Source organism: Eptesicus fuscus, chromosome 3 (genome assembly GCF_027574615.1).
Source record: "Eptesicus fuscus isolate TK198812 chromosome 3, DD_ASM_mEF_20220401, whole genome shotgun sequence".
Taxonomy (NCBI): Eukaryota; Metazoa; Chordata; class Mammalia; order Chiroptera; family Vespertilionidae; genus Eptesicus; species Eptesicus fuscus.
In genome coordinates this window covers 57,525,906-57,540,901 of record NC_072475.1, presented here as the reverse complement: position 1 = coordinate 57,540,901, position 14,996 = coordinate 57,525,906, and the positions used below count along the sequence as shown (strand labels likewise).

General features: G+C 44.1%; 1 protein-coding gene and 1 long non-coding RNA gene across 2 annotated transcripts in view; one reads left to right on the top strand and one right to left on the bottom strand.

The window, feature by feature from the left end:
* The window catches only part of SLC49A4 (solute carrier family 49 member 4), a 75,216-nt gene that overhangs the window by 18,016 nt on the left and 42,204 nt on the right, over nucleotides 1-14,996 (top strand). Inside the window, exon 3 of the mRNA XM_028131163.2 lies at nucleotides 11,623-11,888. Within this exon, the coding sequence (XP_027986964.2) occupies nucleotides 11,623-11,888 (266 nt within the window). The remainder of the gene's footprint in view (nucleotides 1-11,622; nucleotides 11,889-14,996) is intronic.
* On the bottom strand, nucleotides 1,378-6,679 carry LOC129148583 (uncharacterized). The gene is made up of 3 exons (XR_008555573.1): nucleotides 6,159-6,679; nucleotides 5,726-5,967; nucleotides 1,378-2,241 (listed from the first exon to the last, which is right to left on the bottom strand). It is a non-coding gene; the product is annotated as an uncharacterized LOC129148583 (long non-coding RNA).

Below are 14,996 nucleotides of genomic sequence, written 5' to 3'. Positions count from 1 at the left end.
CTCTTATCCACTTTCCTACTGGGCCTATGGGGATGGCACAAACCAGACCTCAGAAGTAGGCAGAAGCTAGGTAAGGAGAAAAGGAAAAAGACTGGAGGGAGAAAGGGAGAAAAGAGGAGAGGGTGGGAGACTGGGAGAGGGAGTTAGTTTAGGGGTCAGTGAGAGGAGAATGGGATGATCTGTCACAGATTGGCCTGCAAAGGTCAGTCTTGCTATCCCCTAACTCTGAATGACACCTACTTCATCAGGCGTGGAGTTTCAGGTGAGGAAGCAAGAGTTCACTCCTTGAATTAATTAGTCAATTTCCTGGGTGCTCCCTTTCTGCTACAGAGCTTATTGCCCAGGAGACAAAACTGCCTCCTCACACTCTTAACTTCTCACCCTTCTCAAGTCCACTGTGCTTGGGACAGCACTAAAGTGTTGGCCTTGCTTTTACCACCCTGAATGTCTTTTTTGAAAATGTTTATTTCCAAATATTTGTTAATCACCTTGTTTTTCATATTGCTGATTTTGAAACTTTTAAAATCTACAAGTGGAACTGACATGATGCATGTGTTGGGTAGCTGGGATTTTTAAAAAATATATTTTTATTGATTTCAGAGAGGAAAGAAGTGGGAGAGATAGAAACATCAGTGATGAGAGAGAATCATCAATTGGCTGCCTCCTGCACGCCCCGCACTGGGGATCGAGTCCACCACTCAGGCATGTGCTCTGACCCGGAAACCATGACCTCCTGGTTCATAGGTCCATGCTCAACCACTAAGCCACGCCGTAACTGAGATTTTTAAAGGGCAGGTTCGCTGTGTATCTCAGTGACCCCACCTGCCTCTACTTGAATCGGCCCCTGCATTCCTAGAGAGCATCCACACTGCCTCAGCTCTTCATGAAGCACTCTGGGAATTCAGCAACCATGGTCCTTACCCACAAGGAATTTAACTGTTACTTGCAAAACAAAACTGAAGCACGTAATGACACACAAAAATAGACATTAAGTTACACGATTCGCTTCACTTCACTGGAGATTGTGAATCACTCCTCTTTTGTTTATCTGCATTATTTTTAACAGTCAGCTCAGATCACTAAGTATTAATTTCTGAAAGCCAGCTTCCTTCCACGCGTGCTTAGAAAGCATGAAGACTATCATAATGAGGTGCATTTATCTTTCATGACATGAAGGCAGAGAGACTTTTCAGTCCAGACTGTTCATTTAAGCTGGGTGCTTCCCCCCCACTCCCCCTCACATTGCTAAGCTTATATACCTAACTTCTGTTCTGGCATCTGTTTCTAGCTATCAGTATGAATAGTCTAAATTGAAATTTCCATTTCCTCAGGAAGCATACTGCTTTTATTTGTTATGCCCAGAGTTCAGGGTCCCCAATAATCAACCACTAGGGAGCCTTTTCTCCGATGCAAAAGCAAAGAGTCTTTATTCAAACCCGGGTTTGGCTCCCAGCCTCCTCCTGACGCAGCAGTGGGGCCAGAGAGCGAACTCCGGGGGAGTGATGAATTATAAAGGGTTGGACATTTGGGTGGGCTTAGGGAAGTGACGTGGGTTACAGAGATTGCCTAATTTGGACTGAATCTACTTCTCTACATTCCTATTGGCAGGTTCATGCAATTGTTACATTCTCGCGGTTTTCTAAGAAAAAGGAGTCTGATACATAGTTACACAGGATGGAGGGTACAGTACATTTTGTGCTGTCCTGCTCTGCCCTTTCATTCCCCCCTTGTCTTGGGACACCCGGCTCAATCATGAGACGGTTTGCATTTCTACTTTGTCTCTTACTTCTGGCCAAGGCCTTTAGTACTACAGTCCCCAACAGTACTGTCCACAGCGAATTCCAGTTCCTCTCCTGCAGGTGTCGAGATTCCTCCTGGCCTGCGTGGAGCCCAGGCTAGGGATCTCACGGGTGAGGCCGCTGGTTGCCAGGATCCAGGCCGTTTCCTGGTGCAGGAGCTGGGAGTGGTGTAGCCAGGTCTGGACGCCATCTACTTCAACAGCCGTGGGCGTGCTCAGGATAACAGTGTAGCATCCCTCCCAGGTTGGGGTGAGTCCTTGAGCAGTGACCTTCTTTACCCATACCGAGTTCTTGGGCTGGAAGGGATGTACAGGGTCCGCAGTGGGCACTGGCAGAGCATCACGAACAAGCTTATGGGTGGCTCTCTGGGTATACTGCAGAGCCTGTAAGGACTTGAGTAAGGGAATGGTTATGAATTCCAGCTTTCAGTTTCTTCCTGACCCTGGAAAGGAAGCGGCAGGGGGAGCTCTATCATATATGATCTCTAAAAGGGGGAAACCCCTACCGGTAGGGGGTACACCTGGCCCATAAGAGGGTGAAGGGCAGGAGGTTGGTCCAGTTTTCACCGGTTTCTAAGGTAAATTTAGTTAAATTCTTTTTTTGAGTCTCGCGCATGCCTGTCCTAAGGCTTGAGCTATATTTTGAGATATCTTGGCTACAAAGGCGGGGCTGTTATCTGATCCTATGACTACTGGCAGCCCGAATCTAGGTATAATCTAGCAACTATAGAGGTAGTTTCTGTCCTAGTGGGGTATGCTTTAACCCAACCCGAGAAGGTATCTATGAGAGCTAGCAGGTACTTGTACTCTGATGCTGGTGGCTTAATTTCTGTGAAATCTACCTCCTAATGCTCTCCTGGGGAATTTCCCTGGGGCCTGAATTTCTAGGGGGACCTTCTTACCTTGCTTAGTATTTATCTGTGCATAACCTGTACTTCTAGTGACTATGCTTTTAATTATTTTATCTAAGAGTACCTGCCTTGCAGAAGTTCAGAAGTCTTGGTGACGCCAAGTGGGTAGCCTGGTATAACTGGGTAACTAACGTCCAACCTATAGCCTCTGGGACCAACAGTCTGTCATCTGGTAGGGTACACCAACCATCCGGTCCTTTAATGGCTTGCTTCTCTTCTGCCAATTCCTCCTCTTGTTTGGTATAGGAGGAGGTCTGCATAAGTCCAGGTACGGCAGGGTTACTAAAACTTGTAAAGTCCCACTGGTTTTTGGGCGGCTTCCTTGGCAGTTTGGTCTGCGGCTCTATTTCCTCTGGCTTCAATTGTCTTCCCTTTCTGATGTCCTTTGCAGTGCACTATTGCAACTGCCCTTGGGAGCCAGATGACCTTTAATGTGGCTAAAATTTCTTCTTATTTTTAATGTCCTTTTTCACTGCAGTTGGTAACCCTTTTTTCTGGTGGATGGCACTGTGTTCCCATCGGAGGGCCTGGATTAAGGCCAAAAGCTCGACTTTTTGTGCCTTGGTTCCCCTATTCAGGGACTGCGCCCAAATGGTGTGGTCCAGGGTGACTACTGCTGCCCCTGCATATCGGATGCCATCCTGAACATAACTGCTCCCAACTGTGAACAGTACCTTGTCTGGTGATGATAGCGGGGCATCTGTCAGGTCTGGGCGAGCCGTTTGTACTGCGTCTGTTGCCTCCGTGCAGTCATGAATGGGTTCCTCTGGGTCATCATCTGGAAGCAGGCTGGCAGGGTTGATGGCCAGTGTCTTATGGAACCAGATGCAGGGCTGGTCCAGGAGAAGAGCTTGGCACTGGGTGATCCTGGTGTTTGACATCCATCTCTCTGGAGCACCTCGAAGGAGGGCCTCCACACCATGGGGTGTTGTCAGGGCTAGTTCCTGGCCCAGAGTCTGCTTATCTGCCTCCTTCACCAGCAATGCTGTGGTGGCCACTGCCCAGAGGCACGCTGGCCACCCTGCTGCCACGGGGTCTAGCCTCTTAGGCAGATAGGCAGCAGGTCTCTTCCAGGGACCTAGAGTCTGAGTGAGAACCCCTTTGGCAATGCCCCTTACCTCACTCACGTAGAGGTGGAAGGGCTTCCTGACGTCTGGTAAGGCTAGGGCAGGTGCTGAGATGAGAGCCTTCTTTAGCTCCTCAAAGGCCCATTGTTCTACTTCGGTCTAGTTCAGTGGCTGCGTTCCCCCAGTACTTGAGTCTAGAGGTTTAGCAATCTCTATGAGCCCCGGTATCCACAGGTTGTAGTATCCAACTGCCCCTAAGAATTCCCGCTCCGTCCCGCTCAAAGGATATGATGGCAGTCCAAATAGTTTCTGTAGGAGGTCACGTTTACACAGGGGGTACAGGCATTCTGGTATGACCAGAAATGAATGAGTTACCGTGTTCTTTCTGAGGTCCATAGTCCTTTTTTATGTCTAAGGAAAACAGGCAATTTGTCCGGTGGCTTCCTGGACTGCTGTCTTCTTAGAGGTTATGAGTCCCACCGGCTCTGTCAAGACTGAATAGGCTGTTCCAGTGTCCACCAGGAAACTAACAGGTTTGCCCCCCCACTTGTAAGGTTACTCTGGAGGCTTAATGGAAAGGAACCCCGGTCCTGTCAGTCCTTTTCTTCTAAGTTAAAGACCCTTGGAGTCTGAGTCTCCCCTTTCTGCTTCTCTAGCTAACCTGCCAGGACATTTTCTCTTCCTGTGCCTCTGCTTCTTATAATAGGTATACTAATTCCTTCCTATTTGCTGCTGGCTTTTTCTTCTTTCTAATATTTCTCTGTTCTTTTTTTTTTACTATATATATAAACTTTTATAAATTTTACAATTTCAAATTAGTCTTTAAACCTTCTTCTATGTCTTTCAAAAATGCATAACTATGCCTCAAATCTTTTATTATTTTAAAATATTTAGAAAAGGCAGAGGGAGAAGGGAGCAGGCTCAGCCATTTGAATTTCAAACTGTCATATTTTTTTATAGATAATAATCTCAGATTCTGATAAGCCTGGAAAGGGGAATTTCTAGCTGCCGCCTTTAAGCCCCCTATAGAACACGGTGAAAAGTGTCCAAGGAGTCGCCGAGGGTTCTTGGGTCTTATTGGGGCGGAGGGGGTCACAAGGGAATTTCCCTCCTCGTTGCTGCCTCTAGCCACTTAAAACAACCCCTGGAGGGGATAGACACTGGGTGGGCAGAGGCAGGGAGCGCAGCGCGGGTCCCACCGAGGCGTTTTCATCTGGCAGTCCACTCTCTGTTCCCACTGGGAAAAGCGCTTGCCTCCTACTAACGAAAGTGGCGTGGGGGAACCGGTGACCCCTACACTGTAATCAGACTCCCTGACCTTTCTGAAAAGCCACTCTGCTTGAGTGTGTTTCTATTAAAAATTACTGATTTTAAAATTATAACTTAAGAGTTGCTACACACACACAAGGACCAAGTGGCCTACAAAATATTTTCCTTTTCTTTGAAAGGTTTTACAATGTACATTAATCACATCAAACTTAATGACCAATTGAGACAAACAGTTCTGATACTGTTCCTCCACCACTGATTAAGACTGGGTGGTGGCAGGTGTCAGAAATAAGATTCATTTAGGTTTTGAGCTTGCTGGGCAGACTTGGTGACTTTGCCAGCTCCAGCTTTCTTTTTATAGTTAATTTTAGAATGTGGTCTCTGCTTTAAATCTCTTTGGACTACAATTGTTATAACTTTATATCTTCACATTAATAAATATAGACAGAAATGTTGTTAGGCAGGCCGATTCCCCCTCTGACAGAGAGAAAACACCCCTGGGAAAAAAGAATCCCAGTGGCCACTCGGGGGGGTTGCTACCTGTCAGAGCACTCAGCCTTCAACAAATTAAATGTGTTGTTTTTTCTTCTATATACGAACAAATAATTATAACCAGGCAGACAACAAAATATCAAACAAACATCTGTCCTTATATCATTTCAGTAAATAAGTATTCTTACATTCTTGGGATCTAAGCAGATAACAGAAACACTGCCTCTAAGTCCCCTGATGGGGGCCTCCCTTTCTTATCGTCGCTTTTTCTGGCTTCTGCCATAGGCCAGTGGGCGGGACCAGTGTGTTGAAGGAAAAATCATCCTGCAGTCCGGCTCGGGGAGGGACAGGTTACACATGGAGCGTTGTTTCAGGAGAGGCAAAACCTTGATAAAAGCTCCGTAATTCAATCACACAGTCAAAGGTTAAACTGGAAGGGAAGAACCACTCAATGTCCTCTAAGAGGATTTTAACAAACTGATAACAAACTGACAAAACCTTGACAAATCAAAACTCAATAAATAATATATACATATAGGGCCCAATTATGACAGAAAATATAAGACAAAAAGACAAAACAAACAGTCCTGATACCAACATGACAAAACACAAAACAAACACCTGTTGAGAGGGAGAGCCTCCAGCCCCTTCTGGGGGGTCCCTCTCTCCTCTCGCAGGAGAAGATTTCTTGTGAGCTGAAAGCCTGGATGGCCTCCTGAAAGAAAAGATTTTTAATCCAGTTACAGATGCTATTAGAATCAGGATGAGAGAGGAAGGGAAAGTCCAGGTTATGTCCTCTCTGAGGATCCTAATAACTGAAAACAGTAAGTTAAACAAACGGTTAACGGGGTCTATAAAGAGTTAATAGTAACTTCAGCCTTAGTTCCACGTTGGACTATGATGTCACAGGCCGGGGCAGGGCCTGTACATCTCTCCGCCCTGTGAAGCTGTAAGGGGAGTCTCCCAGCACCAAAAGAGATAAGGAAGCTGTAAATAAAAGTTCTTTTGTTCTTTGAAATGTTATAAATGGATACTTTTAAATCAACCTTAGAACTTTAAAATTCAATTTAATACAGTAAATTCACAAATCAGAGCAAACTGAAACCTTCATTTATACAAACAGAGGAATTTTTATCATCTAAGTGGGCTTATTCCCTCTCAGACGGAGAACAAAGGACTCTTAAGAAAAGGTGTCTCAGCAGCTGCTAAAGACCTTTATATTCCGCCATAGCAGGTCCGCCCTATCTTTAAATAAATTAAACAGCAGAAAGAGATAACAAATATTTTCACATTTATATTTATATACCAAACAGTCTGAGTTTTTGACTCCTACTAGATATTTACCAGAGTTTAAACAGTCACCTGATTAATTTGCCTGAGGAAGCTCTATGGCCTTGGGGGGGGGGGAGGAATTAAGCTCCCCTTTCCACTCACTTGGAGTGGACTGAGTCTATCCCACAATGTCCGTCCAGTAAGTCCACAGAAGTCCACAGAAAGACACAAAAACCAAACAGACAAAGACACTGAAAAGCTGGACGATGGCCCTGTGCCAACTAGCGGGAGCGACCCGCTTCGTCCCTGAGTTTTGAGGGGAAGCCACTCCCCTCCAGACGGGGGTTTTTACGCCCCTCCAGATGGAGGATCAGAGCATCCTCTGACTCCTCCCGCCCGAGGTCAGCCTGTGCATCCACTTAGACCGTTTTTGGGCAATTCAGATTTGGCTTCAGAAGCGAGCTCGCGCAGAACAGACAATACAGACACTTACCGCAGTCAGTCAGCAGTCAGACTCTTCGGATCGGGTCCCTCGTGAGTATTGGGGAATCCCAGACGAGCCCCCAAATGTTATGCCCAGAGTTCAGGGTCCCCAATAATCAACCACTAGGGAGCCTTTTCTCCGATGCAAAAGCAAAGAGTTTTTATTCAAACCCGGGTTTGGCTCCCAGCCTCCTCCTGACGCAGCAGTGGGGCCAGAGAGCGAACCCCGGGGGAGTGATGAATTATAAAGGGTTGGACATTTGGGTGGGCTTAGGGAAGTGACGTGGGTTACAGAGATTGCCTAATTTGGACTGAATCTACTTCTCTACATTCCTATTGGCAGGTTCATGCAATTGTTACATTCTCGCGGTTTTCTAAGAAAAAGGAGTCTGATACATAGTTACACAGGATGGAGGGTACAGTACATTTTGTGCTGTCCTGCTCTGCCCTTTCATATTCAAATCAGGAATAACCTCCTTGTTGCCGAATCCAGTGGTTACATTTCAGTTAAACTATCTCTCTGTTAATTTTGATGCTATCAACCACTCTTATCTTTTTGATACCCTTTTCTTCTCAGTTGCTATAATGTTCATCTTTCCTTTTATTTTTCTCCTGGCTCTATAATTGCTCCTTCTCAATCCTTTTTCTTGACTCGAGCTGGTCAGGGCACATACTTGGGTTTCGGTTTGATTCCCAGTTAGGGGAGGGTGTGGGTGTGGGGCGGGATGGGGTGGTTGGGTGATTTCTCTCTCTCTCTCTCTCTCTCTCTCTCTCTCTCTCTCTCTCTCTCTCTCTCTCTCTCTCTCTCTCCTTTCCTTTCTCTAAGCATGTCTCCAGTCATTCACCTAGCCATATTGTGTGGCTAGGACCAGTTCTCCGAACCATCCTCTCCTCTGTAGCCCCACTCTTGTTGCCAACACTGCCAAAGGGTCCTTGTCCTGGACTCCACGCTTGAAAGTGTCCCACTCTGGTTTTCCTTTAGTTGTTTTTTTTTTTTTTTTAACATTTTGGGTTTTTTAAATTTTTTTATTGTTTTTAAAAATATATATTTTATTGATTTTTTTTACAGAGAGGAAGGGAAAGAGATAGTTAGAAACATGGATGAGAGAGAAACATCAATCAGCTGCCTCCTGCACACCCCCTACTGGGGATGTGCCTGCAACCAAGGTACATGTGGTTTTCCTTTAGTTTTGCCCTTCCCTATGAGCTGAGGAGTCTGTAGGGCCAAGGAAATGTGTGTGTGTGTGTGTGTCCCCTCAGAAGTTGTGCTCCCCTGCCCACCACTATCTAGCTACACAAGACCCCAGAAATCCCTGCAACGGGCCCCCTTCCAGGTCTGTTCTTCCAAGAGTGGACTGCATGCCTCGTGTGTGCTCCCTGTGCCCCAGGGACAGCTGTTCTGAAGGGGATGGATGGCGCTTGGATGGAGTTGGTCATGTGCATGCCTGTGAAGCCCTGGGTGCTGTAGATCAGAGCCAGAGGGAGGAGGAGGAGGAGGAGGACATGGCAGGGACCTCCACTGGTACTCTCGTCAGAGGCCCACAAGCATTAGGGGTAGGACTAATTATTGCCTTCCTTTCCTTTATATTCCTGGTATAGTGCTTCAACTACTTTTAGCGATTCTTAAGGGCAGGGGCTTTACCTTTTTAACTTGATGTTCCAGTATACATAGGCCTATCACAATACCTACCCCAACACACGGTGAATGCTCAGTATGTTTGTTCAAAGAGTTAACAACACAGCTTATAATTTAACATTATTCATCTTCTTCATTGTCCTTGTAAGGTTTATATGGTTTTATTATGTCTTAAGGCCAGCATTTTTCCAGAAAACATGCCTCTAATTTTGCATTACTGTTTTATGGGAAAACTAGATTTTACATATAAAACTGAACTTTATTTTTAAAGATATTTTTACAAACAATGTTATAAAATAGAGTTAGTTAATGGTAGGTAGCATAAAATAGTGTCAGGCAAACATAAAATTCTTGATAATACAAGTTAGTGTTGTATCATGGTTACCAGGACAACAGTGCTTATAACCAGTTATATGAGTAACTACCAAGCCCTGAGGGGCTCTGGGATACTAGCGTGAGAAAACTTAAAGATGCTGGTAAGAATGGAATTGGGTTTCCCTGCCAGGTTTCCCATGAATTCTGAGGGTAACCCCAAGATCCTGTAGGTCCCAGTTCTACTGAGCTCATTTGTGAGGGGTGTGTTTGTGTGTGATTACTTTTAATACAAAACACACATAATTATTTAAATTTGAGTGATTTTAAAGTACCAAATCAGCATGTTTTAATTCGAGATGACTTTTCAGTGTGATAATACACGCTTGTTCTAGGCTCACCCCCAACTTCAGTGACCTTGGAGACTGCATGCCCCAGTTTCATACCTGCTTTGGTTTCTACTTGAGCACATGCACCACATTGTAGTGAGGAGTACTCTGATCTGAGAACTGAGTAAACTGCATTTGGATGATCCTTCCATTATTGCAGCTCACATGATCTGACTCCTAGGTTTGCTGTTTGGAAAATAGTCTATTCATGATTCCACAGAGGAGTACCAAAACGTTAAGCCATGGCAATAATCTTAGTTTTAACCTTAACTTTGACGATTCATACTGTTTTGTCATGTTGGGTTTTTTTTGTTTTGTCTTTTTAATGGGTTGTTTCTTCCTTATTCTCCTTCTGTTCTTAACATTTTTAGGCCTTATAAAATGTACTCTTCCGCCCCTCACCTTTCTAGGTGAGATGAGTCTTTCAGGAACACCTTATTAAAAGTATTAAATATCAAAGCAGTTACCTGTATGAGCCATCCTGTGCCGTCTGATTGTTGTGCCATCACGAGTTATGATTAAGGGAGTCATGATTAAAACCACTTAGTGATTGTTTCAAGAATACTTTTATGATGAAATTGCGGTGTGACAGCTTGGGATCCACTGACTTTTGGAGGAGGCATTCAGTTTATAAACACTAAATTGTTTTTGTCATCTAGAAAATAGTTCCCCTTACACAAGAAGATTTTAAAATATCTTTAGTTGCTTTAATTTAATAATGACACGTGAAACTATTTTGCCTTAAAATAATTTTTCCAACATTTACAAAGATGTGAGCAGACCTAATTCACATATTTTACCTCCTACTCACTTATGCTTCTACATTAAGGCCCTACTTCTCTTTCAAATACTTGTTTGTTACTTCCTTCTGCATTCAGAAACCTTTAAGTAAGTAACTTACGGTGGCAATTGCTTCATTAAGAGGATTTGACGCCCATGTGATTAAAAGGCAAAACAAGCACACACAAAAAAGTCATTACTATCACGTATATGTCACATATACTGTCCCTGCCCTTCCCTTTACCTTTAAGGCAGAAGAGGTGGACTCACCTCCTTTTTTGGACTTCTGGCTTCTTTTCTTCTTCAAGGCTATTCATGAATGTGAATGTGTATGTTGGGGATGGAAAAAGAAATGTTGAAAAAGGGTTTGCTCAGCAAAGAGCAGGATGAAGCCCTGAATAGAATGCTGAGAAAAGGTGGGCAAGAGAACACGTGGAATGGAAGCAAGAAACTACTCTTCACCAACCCTTACAAGTCATGTCAGTCAGAGAACTAGAACCAGAGGGACCTAGCGATCCTGTGATGACAGTCCCTTAACCTAACAGGCGCTTAGTACCTGCTTGCGTAACTTAACCCCTCATTTTACGGGAGAAGAAAGGGACTCCCACAAAGGTTACCCGGTGCCATTCAGCTAGTTAGTTGCACATCCCTTCATCTGATTCCTCAATTAATTCCTCTTCTATTAGAAGGTACTGTGATGACTTTTTATATTTGTAATTCTGTCACTCGGTACAGAGTAGGCATGAAATGTGGAGCTCATTAAATAACTGTGTTATTTGTAGGGCTGGTAATACTTACTAGGTCTCTTTTTGAGTATGAGTTTTGGAGTCAGACTTAAATCTCAGCTTTGCCTGTTAGCACGTGGGCAAGTTTCTTATTCTTTCTAAGTGAAGCTCTCACATCTCAATAAATGGGGATAATAGCTTCCACATAGTGTTGTTGTAACAAACGAAACAAGATTATTTGGAAGTCTTTAGTTTGGTGTGTTGCACAAATCATAGACTTCAGTAAATATTTGTGAAACGAATAAGAGGTAACTATTACTGTATTTAAACTTCCTCAGAGAGAGTCAACATTCTTTACCCTTTAGATGTGGGATATTATTTACAGATATGTATTCTTATTGCCCTAGTTAACTGCTGTTTGGCTAGTGTCTTGTTTAGAAAATGCCTGCTTCACCTACCTCACACCCTTTTAATTTGTTTAATTCCAGACTAATCCATGGAGGACAGCTTTTAAATGGATTGGCAGGCCCAACCGTAATGAATGCAGCTCCATTCCTGTCCACAACGTGGTTTTCTGCAGATGAACGGGCCACTGCCACAGCTATCGCGTCCATGCTCAGTTATCTCGGTGGAGCATGTGCCTTTTTAGTTGGACCACTTCTTGTTCCAGCTCCCAATGGCACGTCGCCTCTTCTTGCATCCGAGAATAGCAGGGCCCACATTAAAGACCGTATAGAGACCGTATTATATGCAGGTATTTTGAAGTTTATTTTCTTCCTGTTATACTTTGTCTTTTATCCCAGTCATCTTCACTCTGCTTTTGTATACCAGATCACTTATGGAATACTTAAGAGGGCTAATATATACATATGCATATATGTGCTTTCTTTGTTATGTAACACTAGACATTTGTGCACTGCGGGGAGGGTCCTTCAGCCTGGCCTACGCCCTCTCGCAGTCCAGGACCCCTCGGGGGATGTCCGCCTGCTGGCTTAGGAGCACTGCCTCGGAGACGGGAGAGGTTCCCGCCACTGCCGCTGCGCTCTCCAGCCATGAGCCCGGCTTCAGGCTGAGCAGAGCTCCCCCTGTGGGAGCACACTGACCACCAGGGGGCAGCTCCTGCATTGAGCGTCTGCCCCCTGGTGGTCAGTGCGCATCATAGCGACCGGTCATTCCATGGTTCGGTCAATTTGCATATTAGGGTTTTATTATATAGGATGGAAAGGCCTATCTGAAACTTACCCTTTCTAGGAATTTAAGTTCCAAATGTATTCTTGCTACATGGAAGGTTATTTCTTACTCTTCCTACCCGCTTACAATTAAGCTCAGTGTAAAACTTTGAATCTCTTTTCTAGATATCTTATCTACCTAATAAAAGAGTAACATGCTAATTGACCGTACCTTCGTGATGCCCACCAGCCAATCGGGAGTGAGTATGCAAATTAACCCAACAAAGATGGTGGGTTAATTTGCATACGCAGGCACCAAGTGGCCAGGGGCGGGACGCTGGCATCGTCACCATGGCGACGATTCAGGCGTTCCGCACCACCCCAGCCACTCCAGGCCTCTGGGCAGTATGGGAAGGTAGAAAGGTGGCATCTGGCCAGAGCGAAGGCAGTGCCAGCAGCCAGGGGAAGGAAGGCCCATTCTTGCACGAATCTTCATGCATCAGGCCTCTAGTCCTATATCATAAAAGGCTAATACGCAAATTGACTGAACAGCAGAATGACTGGTCGCTATGATGCGCACTGACCACCATGGGCAAATGTTCAATGTAGGAGCTGCCCCCTGGTGGTCAGTGTGCTCCCTCAGGGGGCGTGCCACTCAGCTAGAAGCCAGGCTCGCAGCTGGCGAGCACAGCACAGCTGGCGGTGGCGGGAGCCTCTCCTGCCTCTGTGGCAGCACTAAGGATGTTCCACTGATGGCTCCCGGAATGTGAGAGGACACAGGCCGGGCTGAGGGATCCCCCACCCCAAGTGCACGAATTTCATGCACTGGGCCTCTAGTCAGTATATAAAACTAAACATCATGAAAAACAATGAACATTACTTAAGCATTTATTGGTAGTTGTTAAGCCCATTTCTCCCTTTGCAATTTCCCCTTTATTGGCCATGTTCTCTAATCTAATAAACCTAGGTCACCTACAATTTATTCTTTTCTTCATTTCCTACTTTCTGTATGTTTAGTCTATTAATAAGGGATAAAGACCTTTCCAAAACATTCTCTTAGATCGTTTTTCTTTATTTCTAGAGCCAAGCTGTAAACCACTCTCACATTACAGCAGGCGTCCTCAAACTACGGCCCATGGGCCACATGCGGGTGTTTTTGCTGTTTTGTTTTTTTACTTCAAAATAAGATATGTGCAGTGTGCATAGGAATTTGTTCATAGTTTTTTTTTAAACTATAGTCCGGCCCTCCAACGGTCTGAGGGACAGTGAACTGGCCCCCTGTTTAAAAAGTTTGAGGACCCCTGCATTACAGTCTCCTATAGGTCTCCTTAAATATATTCCCTTTCCCCATATGCATGTTTATTGTTTCCTTCTGCATTCAGAAAACTTTTAATAATAAGTGTTTACTATATACCAAGCACTGTGCTAAGCACTGGCAATTGGTAAGATCATTGATGAAGGAAATAGAGACGTGCAGAGCTTGGAGGGCCTAACCAGCCTGAGTTTGGATAGAATTTGAGGAGGCAGGGAAGCCTTCCCCAAGATTGTGATAAACAAAATTAGGAATTTTATAGGAGTTCGCCAAATGCTCAAGTGAGTTAAGGGTATTGTGCATAGAAGGAACAGCAATCACAAAGATAAAGTATTAGAGAATGCAATATGTCTAGGGAACTGCATGTAATTTGGTATGTCTACAGTAGGTTCAATATTTGTGATTAGGTGTAGATAGCAAGTGGCAGAAAGTGAGACTGGAAAGATAAGGGACCAGATTATAATAAACTTTGAATTAATTTATTCACTTATTAATTTGACAGCTATATTTTTAATTCCTATATATCTGTCACTGTGCTAGGCACTGAGGTACTGGTAAACATGGTTCCTCTTCTCTTAGAACTTATAGTGTCCCAAAGGATACAAGCAGGAAAGCAAACAGTTGTAAAAGAGGGTGGTAAGTACTATAACCAAAGGCCTACCCTTGTTCTAAGAGCTGAGAAGTGGAACACCTAACTCAGATTTTGGAGGTCAAGTAGAGCTTCCCAGAGATATAGCACCTAAGTTGGAACCTGAGGGATGGCAGAGAGTTAGCCAAGTTTAATGGGCAGGAGGAAGAATATACCAGAGAGAGAACCATGGAGGAGAAGCCCAGTAAGGGGAGAGAGTGTACTACATTCAAGCAACTTAAAGCCCAGAGTGGCTTAGGTGTGGTGAGAGGAGATGAGGTAAGCCAGGCCCTGTAAGCCTTCTAAATAGGACTAAAGGGTTTGAAATTCACCACGTTTTCCGTAGTGGCCATACTCTGAAGAATTTATGCTAGAGAATTACATGATGAGATTTACATTTCAAAATATGGTTTGAAGGGAATACAAGTGAAAACAGAAATAGTGACAGCATATAAAGCATTTAACCCACCTTACTCCTACTAAAGGGAAAAAATTGAAATGTAAAAATTAAATAAGTAAATAAATAAAACACAAAGCAGGTGAAACAAATTTTAAACTTTATTTCAGTTATATCATTCTTTTTATTGAAAATGTAAGCAATGATTATATCTTTATTTTAGGCACTTTTGTGTATAGCAGATTACCTACTCAGAACTTCCCAGTTATTTCTTCATTGCTTTTATATTTGCCAACCTGCCTTCCAGAAATATTATCCCAAAACCCTCATTCCATTAAAAACATTTGCTAGAATTG